This window comes from Cricetulus griseus, chromosome 3 (assembly GCF_003668045.3).
Source record: "Cricetulus griseus strain 17A/GY chromosome 3, alternate assembly CriGri-PICRH-1.0, whole genome shotgun sequence".
Taxonomy (NCBI): Eukaryota; Metazoa; Chordata; class Mammalia; order Rodentia; family Cricetidae; genus Cricetulus; species Cricetulus griseus.
Genome location: NC_048596.1, coordinates 182,852,387 through 182,871,386, shown reverse-complemented (window position 1 = coordinate 182,871,386; position 19,000 = coordinate 182,852,387). Strand labels below are relative to the sequence as shown.

General features: G+C 45.4%; 1 protein-coding gene across 2 annotated transcripts in view; it reads right to left on the bottom strand.

Moving 5' to 3' along the window:
• Nucleotides 1-1,248: 1,248 nt before the first annotated feature.
• Cdh3 (cadherin 3) overlaps nt 1,249-19,000 on the bottom strand; it is a 42,230-nt gene continuing 24,478 nt past the window's right edge. For both annotated transcript variants that reach the window (XM_035441445.1, XM_035441446.1), the window contains exons 7-16: nt 17,413-17,588; nt 16,664-16,792; nt 14,613-14,798; nt 11,132-11,373; nt 10,758-10,903; nt 9,435-9,659; nt 6,877-7,083; nt 3,945-4,075; nt 3,450-3,596; nt 1,249-1,458 (exon numbers count right to left, since the gene is read on the bottom strand). In XM_035441445.1, the coding sequence (XP_035297336.1) occupies nt 1,249-1,458; nt 3,450-3,596; nt 3,945-4,075; nt 6,877-7,083; nt 9,435-9,659; nt 10,758-10,903; nt 11,132-11,373; nt 14,613-14,798; nt 16,664-16,792; nt 17,413-17,588 (1,799 nt within the window). The remainder of the gene's footprint in view (nt 1,459-3,449; nt 3,597-3,944; nt 4,076-6,876; nt 7,084-9,434; nt 9,660-10,757; nt 10,904-11,131; nt 11,374-14,612; nt 14,799-16,663; nt 16,793-17,412; nt 17,589-19,000) is intronic.

Here is a 19,000-nt window from a genome sequence, read left to right as displayed (position 1 = left end):
AGTAAGTGGTTGTACTTGCCATGTGACAGGTTATCAATCCAGCCAACAGTATGTTTGTTTGTTTGTTTGAGACAGGGTCTCACCACAAGCTCTGGCTGGCCAGGAAAGCATTTTTTCTGAGGCAAGAGCCTTGATATATAACCCAGTCTGACCTCCAATTTGAGAACTGCCTCAGCCTCTTTGTGCTGGGTTTACAGACACACACTACCCATGATCTGTCTTCCCCTCCCCCTGGTCACCCACCTTAGTGACCTTGAATTCCTGATGTCACCTCCCGAGTGCTGTAATTACAGGCTTGGGCCACTCAGTTCCAGGGGAAGTTAACTAGGGTTCTCTCGGGGCTCTGAAGCTGCAGGAGGGGAGGTCAGTGTTCCACCCCCTGACTGTTACAGCATTACTTCCATTATTGCCCTGGAGCCCACAGGGCAATAAATCCTGGGCATATCTATACCACCAGGGGGAAGTTGAGAAGTCAGGGGGTTTGCAAGAGCTTATTAAAAAGTCTAAAACCCACCAAACTGAACTGTTCTCATAAATGCATGGTAAGGCAAGAGAATTAGATTAGATAAGCGCTTTGTTTCAAATTCATTCCCCTAGCACCTCTGGGAAAAATTTGTTTAATAAAAAAAACCTCTAGAACATTTTTACACGATTGTCATCACTCTCCATCTACAGGACGCAACAGAGAAAACAAAAAATGCAAGACAATTTAGACATACTCAGTAAAAAAAGAAAAATAAAATAAAGCAGTGATCCATCTCAGTGAGTGAGGCCTCAAGGCTTGGAGATCAGAGAAATGCACCAGGACCAGTGAGCCCTGCAGGCTTGTTTTCCAGAGGGGTTGAGGGGACACTGACCCCACCGCCCAGCCTCTAACTTTTTGAAAATCGCATAAGGAAAAAAACAAAACAAAATAAAAAAGCTGCAGGAAGAGGCCTCTTTCTAAAAAGAGGGAACCATTGAGTAGAAAGTCAGGATGGGCATCAGAGCAGTTGGCCCTGGGGCTGAGCACTGTGTGGCAGGCAAAGACCTCTCAGTTCAGCCTCTGAAGCAACCCTGCCCTCAGCTGAGGGGATCAGTGACGTCAGTGCCACATCCTTCCATCTGAAAGGCTTACAGTCCAGCCTTCATGTCAGAGGCAGTGTGCTATGCACGTCACTTCCTGGCAAGCTCCGGAGTCCTTGGCTGAAGTGGAGATGCGCTGTGACCTGATCTTTAGTTCTTGCCTGGACAGCTTGGCAGGGCAGCCTAGTCATCCTCACCACCACCATACATGTCAGCCAGTTTCTTGAATCGATTTCCCCATTCATTAAGGTAGTTGTAGTCCTGGTCCTGGTCGGAGGCGGAGGAAGTGAGGGAGCTCAGGGAGGCAGCATCTGAGCCGCTGCCCTCATAGTCAAACACTAGCAGGGAGTCGTAGGGCGGGGCCGTAGGGTCCGTGTTAGCAGCCTTCAGGTTCTAGGGCAACAGAGCACAGCAGTTAGGAATGGCAGGATGGCGACCTTTGCCAGCTGCCTGGGTTCTGGCATACAGTGCATCTGCTGAACCTCAATATCCCTACCACCTCCACCCCAGGCAAGGTTGCCTGGCCTCTGCCCCCAAGGCTTTGAAAGTGGAATTTATAGAAAGTATTTAGCATAGCAGCTCAGGGCAACCAAAGCCAGTGGGCAAAGACCATGACTTTGAAGTCAGACAAATCAAGCCAGAAACTCAAACAGTTTTGAGACTGGGCAAACCTCTCAACTGCTCTATGCCCATTTCCCATCTGTAACACAGTGATGCCCCCGTGGCTTTTGAGGAACTGAGTACATAGAAAACTCTTAGTAGGCTAGTACCCAATAGTTGGACATCGTCTTTATATGTGCACACGAGGGGATTAAGACAGAATTTGCAAACTATGTAGAAACTGTCCTCATCTAACAAGAGGCTCAAAGCATCTTCTCTGAGCCAGCAGCCCTGAGCAACATTTCTAGGTGTGAGCACCCGAGTGTTTGATGTGAGCACCCATGTGTCTGATGCAGCTTTCCAGGTGTGAGCACCTGTGTGTCTGATGCAGCGCTCTTCCAAACAAAACTCAAGTAGAGAGGCTTGCTGCTAGACTGCTTCCAACAGGCAAGAGAGGCAAGCAGGTCTGTTTCAATCTCTGCAGAAGACAGGAACAGAGGGTGGAAGTTGGGGCTGAGGAGAGAGAGAGAGTGTGTGTGTGTGTGTGTGTGTCTGTGTGTGTCTGTAGATCAGAAGACAATTTAGGGAGTCTGTCGGTTCTACAAAATAACTTATTTGGGGAGTTAAAGCTGGGTTTGGGTCATATGCAGATCAGTGGAGGCCCAGACTTGGGAAGTGTGTGTGTGGGGTGTCAGAGGCTCCAGTGGTCTTGAAAATTCCCTGGAGGATTCCAGTGCCAGGCAAGTTTGGGGGCCTCTGTCAATCCTTGAAGTAATCCACAACAGCTTCCACAATTTTCTCCGCATTATAATCTTATTTATTCCTGCCAGGCAGTGGTGGGAATGCCTTTAATCCCAGCACTCAGGAGGCAGAGGCAGGCGGATCTCTTGAGACCAGCCTGGTCTACAAGAGCTAGTTCCAGGACAGGCTCTTGTCTGCCTGCAAGCCAGAAGAGGGCACCAGATCTCATTATAGATGGTGGTGAGCCACCATGTGGTTGGTGGGAATTGAACTCAGGACCTCTCGAAGTACAGGCAATGCTCTTAACCTCTGAGCTATCTCACCAGCCCCTCTAAAAAAAACTTTTAAATAGGTTGGAGTTGGAGTTGGAGTTGGAGGCCAGCCTGGTTTACACTGAAAATTCCACGACAGCCAGAGCTACATGGTAAAACCCTGTCTCAAAAACCAGAGGCTGGAGCAATGGCTCAGCAGCAAAGAGCACTCACTGGCTGCTCTTCCAGAGGAAAGGGGTTCAATCCCCAGCAAACCATATGGGGGCTCACAACTGTGTGCAACTCCAGTCCCAGAGGATCCACCCTCTTCTGGTCTCTGGGGATACTGTACATATGTGGTGAATGAAGACAAAACATCCATACATTTGAAATAATAAAATAATTTAAAAACAAGCAACAGAAAACCACACACACACACACACACACACACACACACACAGAGAGAGAGAGAGAGAGAGAGAGAGAGAGAGAGAGAGAGAGAGAAAAGAGAGAACCATACACACCCAAACCCTAAATCAAACCTAGATTGTCTGATTCCAGAATACTTTCCTAATAACTCAGTGTTTGATATATGATGAGACTATTTCTACAGATTTGGAGTTTATGGAGCAGGAAATCGAAGCCCACAGATTCTCTCTGAGTATTCAGAGATCACACAGTTGGGGTAGAGCCAGGACTTGAACTTGAGTCAATTCAGAAAGCCCATGTCTGTTCACCCATGCGACGTGCACTTGACAGAGGGCTGCTGTGGGCTAGTCTGCCATGACTCACCTCGATGATGAAGTTGCCAATTTCATCTGGGTTGGCTGGCCGGGGACGGTACATGGGTGTGGGGATGAAGGTTGGTGCCACATCATTGCGGAGAACCACCTCAGGCCTGGCCTCTAGCCCCCGGTGGAGTTGGGTGATATCATAGTCCTTTGAGAAAACAAATGCAATTGTTGGGTTGAGAATGTGCCCCATTCCCCACCAGTTGTATCTCCCCCCTCTGATGCTCTGGAAGTAGCCAGATATCCCCAAATCCCCCATTTCAACTGCCCTCCCCCCAATTTAAGGCACATTTGAGAGCCACTTAGCTGGGGCAAAGAGACTATGGTACTGGATACCCTCCCAGGAGAGGGAGTTGGTGGCCAGTTCTGCATGAAGACAGATGCCTCTGCCAGGGCTAGTCAACATAGCTAACAGAAGTCGTTGGGTGGCCCCAACACTTCCATCATGGGCCTTGGGAGCATCCATATCTGCCTCCTAATCCCTCCAGTGACCCACCTGGTCCTCTTCACCACCACCCTCTTCACCATAATAGAAGACATTGTCTCGGGTATCATCCTCTGGGAGCAGAAGGGGCTCTTTGACCTTTCTCTTCTTTCTCACCAACAAGAGGAGCGCCAGCAGAAGGGCTGAAAGAGTGGAGAAATGTGAGTACTCCCCCAACCATGAGGTCGGCCAGGCAGGCCCTCAGAGCATAGTGCATTTATTTATTTATGGATTTTTCAGAGAGGGACTCATGTAGCCAGGATTAGTTTCACTGTCTAGCTGAGACTAGTCTTGAACTTCTGATTCCCTTGTGTGATGGCCATTCCTGGTTCTCAACTTGACTACATCTAGACTAAAACCCAAGTATCTGGGCACCTGTAAGGGATTATGTCTTAATTAAAATCATTTGAAGTGAGAAACCACTTTTTTTTGTTTGAGACAGGGTTTCTCTGAGAAACAGTTATGGCTGTCCTAGAACTCACAGAGATCCGCCTGGCTCTGCCTCCCAAGTGCTGGGACTAAAGACCTGTGCTACCACCACCTGGATATTACTCCAGATATTTTGAGGTGGGAAGATCCACCTTTAATGTGGACCATACCTTCTACTGACAGGTAAATAGAGGACATGGAGGAAGAAAGCTTATTCTTTTTGCCTGCTTGCTCTCTTCTGGCTGGCAAGTCCATTTCTTCACTGGCATTTGAACCTACTTCTTCAGGATTCTGGCATATATATATATTGAAGACCAGCTGAGAAACCCAGCCTCATGGACCGAACAATTACTAGATTATTTTTTTTAAGTTTAATTAATTAATTAAATTTATTTTTCTACTGGATTCTCGAACCTTCCACTAATAGACAGTCAGTGTTGGATTAGCTGGACCACAGCCTATAAACCATTCTAATAAATTCTTTATATATTCATTCTATAAGTTCTGTTTCTCTAGAGAACCCTGATACTCTGCCTCCAAGACCTCCCAAATGCTGGCCCACAGGAATGCGCTACCATATCCAGTTCCATTTAGATTCAGAACCCTCCAGTGTCTGTCCCTTACACACATCCGCCTTTAGGTCTCCAATAAATGTCACCTCCTCCTGGAAGCAGCATGACTCCGACCCTCCCACCTGTAATCCTACAGCATTTACCACATTAGACTTTCCACAATGGTGGTATTGAGGGGGAGCCCTCTACAGTTACTTTCCATGAGACTCTCAGTCATTTGATATCCTCTAAATTAGCCACGGACTTAAAGGTAAAATAACCGAGTGTTGGTGGCACACACCTTTAATCCCAACACTCGGGAGGCAGAGGAAGGTGAATCTCTTGTGAGTTCGAAGCTAGCCTTGTCTACAGAGCAAATTCCAGGGCAGGCTCCAAAACAATACAGAGAAACCCTGTCTTGAAAAACAAAAACAGAAAAGAAAAGAAAAGAAAAGGTAAAATAATGTGATGTTGATATACCATAGTAATTGATCTAGTTGCAAATGCCAAGTTGGAATTTTAAGGAAAGGACTAGAAATGTTTATGTACTTATTTATTGTTATTATCATCATTATCATCATCATCCAAGACAATTTAAATGTATAACAGCTCTGGCTGTCCTGGAACTCATTTCTTTTTTCTTTCCAGAGACAGGATTTCTCTATGTAGCTTTGTAGACCAGGCTGGCCTCAAACTTACAGAGATTCGCCTGCCTCCCACGTGCTGGGATTAAAGGTGTGCACCACCACCACCACCACCACCACCACCACCAGGCCTGGAGCTCATTTTATAGACCAGGCTAGCCTCGAACTCAGAGATTAGCCTGCCTCTACCTCCAAAGTACTGAAATTAAAGGTGTGGGCTACCACATCCAGCTATTTGTTATTTTTTAAGTTAGCACATAAAGTAAGGGGTTTATCATGCCACCTTTACACAAGTGTTATTATACTTTGTTCTCATTTGTTCCTGTCCCCACTGCCCACTTGTGTTGGTCTCTTTTCCTTCCCCACATAGTGTCCCTTCTGCTTTCTTATTACACGTAATCTACTACCTCGTTCTACTTCCTCCCCTTGGAATCCCCATTCTAGTTTCATACATATAAACACACACAAATACACACATGCACACACACAAATGTATTTACATATGTAATTCTAAATCTGGGTACCATATGAGAGAGAAAACATGTGGTAGTGTCTTCCTGAGTCTAGTTTACTGCATTTAGTATAATGACTTCCAGTAGTATTCATTTTCCTGCAACTGTCATGAGAGAAATTTGTTTTTAATGCAACACTTCTGCTTTCTGGTCCAGCGATTCTTACACTGTGGCGTGTTTTAAAAAACCCCAGGGCTTGTTAAAACAAGGGAACTAGGTCTTACACTTAAGTTTCTGGATCGGCAGGTCTTTAGGATGGCCTGTTTTTTTAAAAGCAGGTTTATACAGCAAAGGACAGCCAGCTGGAGTAACAAGAGGTTGCCTGAAACCGAGAATCTGCCTTTCTAACAAATTCCTAGACTCCTCAGAGCAACTGTGTATACCTCAAAATGACATGACAGGAAGACATTACCCTGGCATATTCTGCAAATTCCAGAAACATCCACCGATTAAATGGTACTCATAGAATTTGGAGCTTAAGAAATTGATGAGTTGGGAAGGAGACAGACAGCTCAGTGGTTAAGAGCACTGGCTACTCTTGCAGAGTACTGGGTTCAATCCCCAGCATCTACATGGAAGCTCAGAGCTGTTTACAGCTCCAGTTCCAGGCTATGTAAACCCATTATAGCTTGTACAGACACACATTCATTGTACATACATTCAGGCAAAAACACTCATACACATAAAACTTTTTTAAAAAGAGAAAGAAATAGATGAAAAATATTGGATGTCCTCTTAGTCTCAGAAATTTTGAGAAAAATCAGGTCTCTTCACTACCCAGTTGCACATGGAGGCAAATGGTACTCACTCAGCAGAGCCAGGACAGCACCCAGGATGGGGAGGATGAAACCACCCTTCCAGGGGTCGGGGCAGTTCACCACGTGGCCATGGCAGTCACACACTTTGGCCCTGATCATGGTTAGCTGTTCCCTGTTGCCATGGTCAGACAGAGAAAGGTGCAAATCATATGTGTCTTGCTTCAGGAACTTCTTCAGGGACAAAGCCACCGTGTCTCCTGGAGAGACAGAGAATGTATTAGTCGAGGGATGTCATATGTGGTGTGCTCTGGGTATCAGATGATACAGGATTGAGAAGAGCTCAGCACTGATGAGCAAGAGGCAGTCTTTGTCTAAGTGTAGCGCTGTGATGGAGTGCCTGCTTAGCATCCACGAGGCTCTGGGTTCAAGCCCCAGAGCAAAAAAGCAAAACAAAACAAACAAGATGTCTCCAAAACTCTGGCTAAAGTAAAACTTAACATTGTGAGAAAGAGTATTGGGTTACAAAAATTACTTCATTTGTAGTTACCTTTTCTTTACCATCGTATTACTGTTGTGTTACTGTTGTTGCTGGGGTGTGTGTGGGGGCTGGGGCATGTGTGTGTTATGTTACACAAGTGAAGAACAGAAGAGTCTTTTGGGAATCAGTCTCCTTCTTCCACCTCTGCATTCTGGGAGTCAAACTCAGGTCTGCCAAGTTGTGCAACTCTTTTACCCTCTGAGAAATCTGGCTACCCCACAAAATGAATTAATTCATCTCTTTCTCTTTTTTTAATGTGTATGGGTATTTTACCTGCATGTATGTGTCTGTACATCTGTGCACCACGTGTGTGTCTGATGCTCTTGGAGGCCAGAAGAGAGCAGTGCTGCATCCCCTGGAACTGTGGTTACAGACAGGTGTGAGCTGCCATGTGGTTGCTGGGAATTGAGCCTGGTCCGCTGGAAGAACAGCCAGTGCTCTCAACCACTGAGTCATCGCTCCATCCCCAATTAATTCATCACTTTAAAATTAATTAATAAATTATTTTTATAAGATAAGAGTTTTACTCTGTAGTTTGGGTTGGTGTCAAACTCATGGCAATTCACTTGCCTCAGTCTTCTGAGTGCTGAGATTACAGGAGTGAGTTGCCATGCTTGGTCGTCATTTTATTAAAAACAAAGAAGAAAGCAATTATAGTATTAGCAAAATGTGAGGTTCTGGTAAGTCATGTGATATTGGACTGATATTCTTGCTATCATCAGCTACTAGACTATTCTTTGCCTCAAAAAAATAGAATATAAAACAGGGAATAGTGATGCATGCCTTTATTCCCAGCACTTGGAAGGTAGAGGCAGGAGTATCTCTTGAGTTTGAGGCCAGCCTGGTCTACAGAGTGAGTTTAGGGACAGCCAGAGTTATACAGAGACAATGTCTCAAACATTATTCTAAGAAGTAGCTAACTTAATAGGTTAATATTCACATTAATTGGTTACCTATCTTTTTTGAGACAGGGTTTCTCTGTATAACTCTGGCTGTCCTGAAACTCACTCTGTAGACCAGGCTAGTCTCAAACTCAGAGATCCATCTGCCTTAGCCTCCCGAGTGCTGGGATTAAGGATATATGCTACAACTGCCTGGCCTGTTACCCGTCTTTTTGTTTGTTTGTTTGTTTGTTTTTTGAGACAGGGTTTCTCTATGGCTTTGGAGGCTGTCTTGGAACTAGCTCTTGTAGACCAGGCTGGTCTGGAACTCACAGAGATCTGCCTGCCTCTGCCTCCCAAGTGCTGGGATTAAAGGGTGCGCCATCTATTACCCATCTTTAAACAAGTATTTTATTGTATGTGCATGTGTGTTTTGCCTGTGTGTATGCATGTGCACAATGTGTGTGCTTGGTGCCCATGGAGGTCAGAAGAGGATGCCAGATGCCTTGACACTGGAGTTACAGATGGTTGTGGGCTACCATGTGGGTGTTGGGAATTGGTCCTGGGTCTTCTACAAGAGCAACACATGCTCTTTTTTAATTTTTAAATTTTATTTAATGTGTACAGGTGTTTTTCCTGCATGTATGTCTGTGTACCACATGCATACCTAGTGCTGTGGATACCAGAAAAGCATATCTGGTCCCTGGACCTGGAGTTGCAGGTGGTTTCAAGTCACCACGTGGGTGCTGAGAATTGAACCAGTGTCCTCTGGAAGGACAGCTAGTATTCTTAATCGCTGAGCCATCTCTCCAGCCCCTGAAACTACTGAGAAATCTCTCCAGCCCTGGTTACCTAATTTTGTTTGTGTTTTTATGGTGGATGTTGCTATTTGCTTGTTCTTTTGAGACAGGGTCTTATTATATAGCCCTAGAACTCACTAAGTAGATCAGGCTGGACTTGAACCCACAGAAACCTGCTGCTTTTGCTTCCTGAGTGCTGGGATTAAGTGCAATCATGCCTAGTCCTGTTTGTTATATTTTTGAAGACACCTTTTAGGGCTCCTGAGGGGTTTCAAAGGCTGATATAAAACTAATGAAGAGCACTTGATGGCCATTTTTGAGACCATTAATTCTGGGACCGACACCCACCCAGCTGAACTGGCAGCCTGCTGCTACCACCACTGAGTTACCTTTCTCGCTGACTTCTGCTCTCCAGTAGATGTCCGAATCATGTGTTAGCTGGGCCTGGAAAGGGGAGGAGTTGGGGGACAGGTCCTTGTCCGTGATGTTCAGTACTTGAGGCACAGGGCTTTGGTTACAGATGGTGATCTGGCGGGGTTCTGGGAGTGGACCATGGTCGTTGATGTCGGTAAGTGTTAGCAGGAGGGTCCCAGTACCAGTGGTGGGCGGGTTCCCTGTTTACAATTACACAAACAGCCTTTTCAGCTTCTGCTCTTGCTTAGTTGGTGAATGAACCAATGTGAAGTTCCCCCAAGGCCTACTCAGTCAGCCTCCACGTAGCTTCTGGTCACCACACCCATTCCTTACTAAGTTCCTCCATACACTAAATTCAATTCATTGCAGATCAAATCGGCAATGGCAGATCTATGACAATCATACCATAATTCTAATTTGTGTCCACAACAGACATTACTAACAAATCACAGTGTAGCAAAAGCTACTACATTTTTTTTCAGAGTTAAAAATTTATGATAGAAGACATTGCATCGAGGCAGAGGCAGGTGGATCTCTGTGAGTTCGAGGCCAGCCTGGTCTCCAGAGCGAGTGCCAGAATAGGCTCCACAGCTACACAGAGAAACTCTGTCTCAAAAAACCAAAAAAAAAAAAAAAAAAAGACATTGCATCATATTTATGATAATATGATAACACTGAAACATTGAAGTACATATAAACTACCCACTGTCATCTGGTAGCTCCAATGATATAGTAATTTTTTTATGTGTATATATATATTTATATTTGTATAAAAAGACCAATGATAGCAATATGTTATGCATCAATAGCAAAAAGCTACTACATTCAGACAGCTATTATAATAGATCATAGAGTAAAACTTACTTGCTACCTCAAGCTAGTACAGTTGTCTATTGATCAGCTTCAAGAAACCTGAAGCTTCAGAGAAACCTGCCTCAAGGCCTTGGTTGACTAAATGTCAAAAGATGGCATAATATCGTAAGACCCCTTGGCTATGGTGCGACAACACTAATCACTTGTATTCCCAGCTGTCCTCGTCAGTCAACCATCAGTAGAAACTGACAGGCCAATTCAGAGTTCAGGGAACTAAAAATAAGCTGAAAAGGGAGTGAGTCCTCAGTACCTTGCCTATCTCTTGGGAGTCAGAAAAATTAGGATCATAGCAGTGAGGCCTTTAAATCCACATTGGTTTGTCCATCCCCTCTCTCCCACCATCTCCTGCTAAGGAGGGAATATGCTGTGCCATATGCCCTGGGTACCACATTATGCCCGTCGAAGGACTCAGTTAAAGCTCTCACCATTGTCTGTGGCCAAAACCATGACTTCATAGATGTTGTTCTTCACAAACCGCTCATCTTCACGATCTAAGATGCCTGCAGCTGTGACCTGGCCACTGTCTGGGTCCATGGCTAGCCAGCCAGCTGGGTCCCTCAAGATGTGATAGCTGGACAGGAAGTTGAGAAGGGTCACAGCTAGCATACATAGAATTCTACTATTATCATTTAGAGCCTCCTCAGACCAACCACAGAGCCTTCAGCCTTGAGGACGGCAGGAAGGAGGGGTCTGGTGCACGGATGACGGTGTTAGTACTGAGCAAACTTTACAGTGAATGGAACAAGCCACCCAAGTGTACCTATGCACTTCGCTGACCTGGTGCCCAATCCCCAGGTACCTGATCTTCTGCTCCTCCTTGTCTGGGTCCTGTGCAGTATAGACACAGACCAATTCTCCAATAGAGATACCCTCCTGGGCCTCAATGACTTTGGAAGGTGGGACAAACACAGGGGCCTCATTGACATCTTCCACATGGACCACTATAGTAGCAGTGGCAGTTGGGAGCTTCACCACAAAGGGATCCTCGTTGGTCACCTCTACGTACAGGGTGTGTTGGTTCTGTGCCTCAAAATCCAAGCCCTAGGAGAGAAGAAGAAGCTGAGGCAGCATTTTGTGAGGTGGCCTGTGGACAGAAGGGTCACAGTGAAGGGACCCTGTCTCTGGCCAGCAACAATCCTGCCCCATCCTATTCCATGTTTCCCCAAATTCCCTGTGTTTCCTAAGGGGAAATCTACTGGGGTCTCTCAGACCACCCCAAAGACTTAGTGAGGCCTAGAAGGTTCATTCCCAATGGGGTGGTGATGTCCTCTCTAGGACCGCTGAGAAGCTGTGGGGCATGTTAGCCATGACCAGGGTGCCTCTGGTAACTAGTCTGGGTAGGATGCTGCACCACACCAATGTTATGGACAAAGAACCACCTCTGTGTCTCTTGTGACTTCCCAAGTCCCCATAGTCACTCATATACTCCCTGGAGTGAGAAACCTGCTTATAATTAGAGCCAAGAACATGTTTAATATATAAAGCAAGCTTTGGTGTGGTTTTAATATAGACTGAGTTCTTAAGGAATGCAGCTTCTGAAAGGGGGCTTATAATTTAATTTGTTCAGGATGTTTTCAGTTGTTTATTCTCTGTTCTGAATACCAGTGGTGGTAATTCGTCACCAGGCCAGCACACAGGACCCACTGCCCTTGGAATATTCTACAAACAAATCCAAGTATCTGAACACTTCACTGTCTTTCTGGTGTGGCTATGCTCAAACGTAGCTCACAGGTCAAAATATTTAGGAATCTTTCCTTCTGTTTTATAATTCTCTCTCTCTCTCTTTTTTTTTTTTTTTGGTTTTTCGAGACAGGGTTTCTCTGTGGCTTTGGAGGCTGTCCTGGAACTAGCTCTTATAGACCAGGCTGGTCTCGAATTCAGAGATCCACCTGCCTCTGCCTCCCGAGTGCTGGGAAAAAAGGCGTGTGCCACCAACGCCCGGCTATAATTCTCTTTCTATATATACTATAACCTTATAACACGCACGCACACAGCACAAGGTTTTACTATATAATCTTGACTGTCCTAGAATTTTTCTTCATTTGTTGTTTTTCAAGATAGAGTTTCTCTGTGTAACAGCCTTGGCTGTCTTGGAACTCACTCTGTAGACCAGGCTGGCCTTGAACTCACAGAGATCTACCTGCCTCTGCCTTCTGAGTGCTGGGATTAAAGACATGGGCCACCACTGCCCAGCTTGGGCTGGAACTCTTAGCCATTGAGCTGTCTCTCAATCCCTGGCCTGGAACTCAATATGCAAGACTAGGCTGTCTTTGAACTCAAAGATCAAAGGTCTCTTGAGATTAAAGGTATATGTACCACCTGGCTTTATTTAAGTTTTCTTTCCCTTTTTTTTTTAAAGAAAATTGAATTTATTTTTATATTTTACTTTCTAATTGAGTATCAGCTTTAGTCAAGAGGTTTATTTATTTCTTATTTTATGCGCATTGGTGTTTTGCCTGCATTTATGTCTGTGTGAGGGTGTCAGACACCCTGGAACTGGAGTTACAGACAGATGTGAGCTACCATGTGGGTGCTGGGAATTGAACCTGGATCCTCTGGAAGAGTAGCCAGTGCTCTTAACCCATGAGCCATCTCTTCAGCCCTTTAAGTTTTCATTTTTGTGGTGCTGCTAGGAATCAAACCCAGGGCTTTGCATTTACTAGGCAAGTGATCTATCACTGAGCCAGAACCCCAGTCTATTTTTTCTAGAAAGTACTAAGTTGGCTAAATTGTGTTACATATGAACTTCATTCCGTAACATAAGAGGCATTACTACAATGAATGTTTCAAAAGAATGTATCTGAAATAGTCTTTATTCATATATTAACTCATTTTGTTTGCTTTAAGGCAAGGTTGGAATGAATGGCCTGCTATGTAGACCAGGCTGGCCACAAACTTACAGTAATCCTCCTGCCTCTGCCTCCCCAGTGCTGGGATTACAGGTGTGTATTACTGTGCCCATTGGAGGCAGTTTTAAGAACTGCTTCTCACACCAAGTCATTCTCTACTGTGAACTAGAAGGACAAAGTAAAGACAAATCAAGGCCTTTTCTGTGTTCTTTGAGATAAGGTCTTGCTGTGTAGCCCAGGCTGGCCTCAAACTCATTAAATCCTCCTGCCTCTACCTTCTGAGTGCTAGTAAGTAAGTATGTCACCATGCCTAAATCAGGCCCACATTCTTTTTTTTTTTTTTTTTTTTTTTTCCCCGAGATAGGGTTTCTCTGTGGCATTGGAGGCTGTCCTGGAACTAGCTCTTATAGACCAAGCTGTTCTCTAGGCCTACATTCTTTTCTGGTGCTGAAACCTGGGATCAAACCAGAGATATTTATTTATTTATTTATTTATTTATTTATTCATTCATTCATTCATTCATTCATTCATTCATAGTGTTTTTGAGACGGGGTTTCTCTGTGTAACAGCCTTGGCTGACCTGGAACTAACTCTTGTAGACCAGGTTGGCCTCAAACTCACAGAGATCTGCCTGTCTCTGCCTCCCCAGTGCTGGGACTACAGGCATGCCCAACTAGGCCCATACTTTTGAATCATCAATTATTACCTTTTTTGTTAAACTAATCTAATTGTATAGATCAGATTGGCCTTGAACTCACAAGGTAGCCCATGCTAGCCTCTAGTTAAAGATCCTCTTAAATGTTGGGATTACAGACATGTGACACCATATCACATGCTTGCCTCTTAAAGGCTCAATTTTATTCAAGTGTTCATTTATTTAGGTTGCTTCATAGCTCAGGCTGGTCTCAGATTGGCTACATAGCTGAGAATGAATTACCCCACCCTGTTCCCAAAGACTTTTTTTAAAGATTTTATTTATTTATTATGTTTATGACATTCTGCTTCCATGTATATCTGCACACCAGAAGAGGGCACCAGATCTCCTAAGGGATGGTTGTGAGCCACCATGTGGTTGCTGGGAATTTAACTAAGGACTTCCGGAAGAACAGTCAGTGCTCTTAACCTCTGAGCCATCTCTCCAGCCCTCCCAAAGACTTTTTGACCCAACCTCACCCTGTATCCTGATAAAAACAAGACCAAAAGAGAAAAAGGCCCTGAGCTACTCTCCCAAGCTCCAAAACAGTCAGACCCTGTTTCAAAAGCCCAAATAAGCCGGGCTGTGGTGGTGCACACCTAAATAAGGGGTTCTTAGCATAACAGCAAGGGGACAGTATCAAGGGTCACACTGTCTTGGTGCAGTCCCCAGTGAAGGCCCAAGGGAAGCGGCCTGAGGCAGGTGTCCCTTTGCCCTAGAAGCCCAAACAGACCTACCTTCTTGGTTGTCAGGATGCCTTGGTTGGTTTCTGGGTGAGTGGTGATGGTAAAATGGTCCCCATCATCACCTCCCACAATTCGATAGGTGGCACGCCATGCCGGTGAGTTGGGGGCATCCAGATCAGTCACTGTTAGACTCTGCACCTCATGGCCCACTGCATTCTCAGGCACCCAGGCCTCATACTGTGGAGGGAGATAGATGGGACACAGTGTAATCAGAGCAAAGACAGGAGCCATCCCAACTGGCTGCTCCACTCTTTATCAGCTGGGAGCTCTTAGTCTGCTGCTGGGAAGCCCCATGGTCTTTTCACATTTCTGGACCACCAACCCATAGCAATTTTCAGGACACACAAGTACAGAGAGAATCCCAAGCATCAGAACAGACATAGAGACAAGGCCATACACTCTGGACCCACTTTCCTTCTCTATAAGGACCTGAAACTCTGGACTCTTCCAGTCTGGGTGTCCAAGCCCCTACTGTGCAGAGCCACCCTCCCTAGGGCAGAGAGCAGAGGTCCTAAGGCAAATGGTGGACTGACCAGGAAGTTTGGGCGCAGATAACAAAGGACTGGAGAGTCAGCTTTCTTTTAAGTTTTAGGTTTTTGTTTGTTTTTTGAGACAGGGTTTCTCTGTGTAGCCCTGGCTGTCCTGGAACTCATAGAGTTCTGCCTGCCTCTGCCTCCTGAGCACTGGGATTAAAAGTGTGATATGGAGTTGAAGATGACTCTGAACTCCTGATCCTCCTATCTTTACCTACCAAATACAGTAATTACAGGCACCCTAAGTCTTCATGACAATTTGTGTGTGTGTTTGGTGTGTGTGTGTGTGTGTGTGTGTGTGTGTGTGTGTGTGTGTGTGTGTGTGTGTGTGTGTGCACGTGTATGCAGGGGTGAGAGGTCAACTCAGGTATTGCTTCCCAGAAGCTGTACACCTTGTTTCCTGAGACAAGCCAGGGAGCCCCAGGAATCTTACTTCCACCTCCCCAACAACCTGGCTTTTCCCTCAGGTCTCCATGCTTGCATAGCAAACACTTTACAAACTGAGCCATCTCCACAGAGTAAGTTTTTGATGAGGCCTAAATAGTCTTCCAAGGCTAGAAATTTGTATACAAATGCAGGGGAGTACCTGTCACTTCAACTGATGTTGAGATTTTTTTGCCTTTTAATTTTTTATTACATTTATGTATGGGGGTTGGGGGGTACATATGTGCGGTAAGCTTATGGAATCAAAGGACAGAGCCAGTTCTCTCCTTCTACCATGTGGGTCCCGGGATCAAACAAGTCATTTAGATTAGTGGAAAGTATTCTTGCCCACTGAGTCATTTCTCCAGTCCTGGCATTGAGTTTTCTGTTCCAGAAGCTATGTGAGTTTATGGGCAGGTATAGATATGAGGTAGGTAAGTTTTCACATGACAACAAGCCCTGAACTACCTGTAGACTGGACAAGATCTGTATTCAGATCATTACACCGAAAATTCAGAACTATCTATTAGGTATTTATCATTATCTCCATTTCACAGATTAAGAAAGTGGGCATGGGGGCTGGAGAGATGGCTCTATGGTTAAGATCACTGACTGCTCTTCCAGACGTCCTGAGTTCAATTCCCAGCAACCACATGGTAGCTCACAACCATCCATTATGAGATCTGGTGCCCTCTTCTGGTGTGCAGATATACATGGAAGCAGAATGTTGTATACATAATAAATAAATAAAATCTTAAAAAAAAAGAAAAAGAAAAAAAAAAGAAAGTGGGCACAGAGGGCAGTGGTGGTACACACCTTTAATCCCAGCACTCAGGAGGCAGAGGCTGGTGGATCTCTGTGAGTTCGAGACCAGCCTGGTCTACAAGAGCTAGTTCCAGGACAGTCTCCAGAGAAACCTTGTCTCAAAAAACCAAAAAAAAAAAAAAAAAAAAGAAAGTGGGCACAGAGTGGCCCAGTGGTTTGCCTAAGGTTACACAGCCAGTAAGTAACAGACTTGGGACTTGGTTTTGGAGAAGCAGCCAACCTCAGTCCTTTATGTGATGAGGAATGCAGGAAGGAACTTACCTTTTGTGGCTCAAACTCAGGAGCATTGTCATTGGCATCAAGGATTTCCACAATGGCCACTGCTGTGGTGGTAGAGCCCTCTCCATCCATGTCTGTGGCCTGGATGGTCAATGTGTACTCAGGGACTTTCTGGGGAGAAAGGAGCAAAGAGGAAGCCCACTCTGAGTCCAGTGTGAGGGGCTGCTCACCTGGGAAGCAAGACACTGCCTTGGGGGTATGTATGGATGCAGAAGCCCCTGGGGGTGTGGAGGCAGGAGAAGCAGTCCCCCCTTTCACCATTTCTCCATTCCTTGGCCCACCTGTCACCTACTTCCAGGGAATGGACAAGTATACATACTGCCCAACCCTCAGCTGTTCCACATAGGGGCTTGGAACAAGGATCTAGGCAAAGATATTAATTAGGAAACAGAAGGTAATTCCAATATCCAAGGAGCTAGTTCTACTTTGTGGCACACAAGGGACAAATCTGGGCAACATGTAAACTAAATGAGCCATTCGGACAGGAAATGAGAACTGCTCTAAAGCCTGCATTTTACAGCTGCCTCCTCACTCCCAGGGGATCTAGCCAGTAGAATAGGCAGCAGGCCACTGGCCCAAAATGGGACAGCAAAAGTAAAGGCAGCAGCAGCCAAGCCAATGAATGCAGCTGAGTTGGGTCGCCACTGCCCTGCCTTGACCCTGGGACAGCCACAGGAGCTTCTATTCTGAGTCAGGCTTTGGCACGTAGTACATTCCCAAAGGCTACTTACCTCCCGGTCCAGGCCACTGGAAATGACACTAATGGTCCCAGTGCTTTTGTGGATGGTGAACATGAGGTCATGTGGCTCCTTTGGTTCTTGACTATGGATAGAGTAAGCCACCACTCCATTGTAAGTGTTGATGGCATCGTCCTCATCTGTGGCCGTTACTTGCATCACAGAAGTGCCTGCAGGGGGAGGGGACCACTGAGCACCTTTCCCTCTTAGCCCAGTGTCAGCCTGACCTACTCTGGAACCCCATGAAGTTCTGCCCTGCACACCAGAAGGACCTGTCCCCTGCTCAGTGGCAGCCAGCTTCCTGGAACCCACTTGCCATCATGCCTTTCTTTCCTGGGAAGTGGGATCCTCAGTTTAGGCTGGGCATGGCCTCTGGGGACAGATCTTATATCTCCTATCCTTCCAGCCACAGCTGTGATCATGTTAGTGACTTCTGATAAATTTGGAGTAAGTTTTTTGTTGTATTATTTTTAAAGAATGTACTCATATAGCTGGTGGCTCAAGCTTGTAATCCCAGAACTTTGGGAGGTTGAGGAGGGAGGACTGCAGAGTTGTGAGACCCTGTGTCAAACAAATAATAAATTAGCATGCTGTTCTTCAGCCTCCTGCCAAATGTAATGGCTATGGCTCCAGCAGCCACAAGAGCTAACCTAGGAACAGCAGAATAATAAGACAGGAGATCTAGACCTTTAATGGAAGTCCCATTGCCACCTGAATCAATTGCCTCTGGGCTTTCTCAGTATAAAGAAAGGAACAAGCAAAGGCCAGCCTGATCTACACAACAAGTTCCAAGTCAACAGAGGCTACATAGTTCCAAACAAATTGATAATACAACAACAATGAAAGACTTTTAGAAGCTGGGCATGGTGGTATATGCCTCAAACCCCAGCACTCGGGAGGCAGAGGTAGGTGGCTTTCTGTGAGTCCAAGGCCAGCCTGATCTACATGGTAAATTTTAGACCAACATTTTTATCAGTGTTGTGCTCAAGAGGCTAAGGCAGGAGTATCACAAGTTTGAGGCAAGGCTGGGCTACATAGGGAGATCTTGTCTTAAAAAAAAATCAAAACAAGCAAATAAAAAACAAATATTTTAATGGTGGGATTTTCTGTTATTGGTAATCTCTGATCAACTCATCCCTGAAACTCTCAGGCAGAAGGCCAAGAGGTGATCAGTCCAGACCACTCCAAACAAGAAGGGGATCCCAGCCCTGTTCCCAGCACCTGTCACTGAGCTTAGGCACATGTATCTGTTCCCTCATCTTCCATTCCTCTCTTCCCTCGTGATGGCAACTTATTTTTGCTTCTGTAAGTTACATATTGACACTCCTGGGAGCTCCGCAGTCTGTAGAAGTATATACCTAATGCATATACTCTTTTTATCTTTTGTGTGGTGCTGGTGTCCAGGGCCTACCATACAGTCAACATGTGTTCACCACTGAGCTACACCCTCAGTGGCCTGTCGTAATTTTAACCTTCATAATATTTCAAGGCTGATATTCCCATTTGGATTGAAGCTCAGAGGTCAAGGATGTGCCCAAGGTCACAGCCAGTAAAGAGGTAAAGTCCAGATTTAACTCTGAGT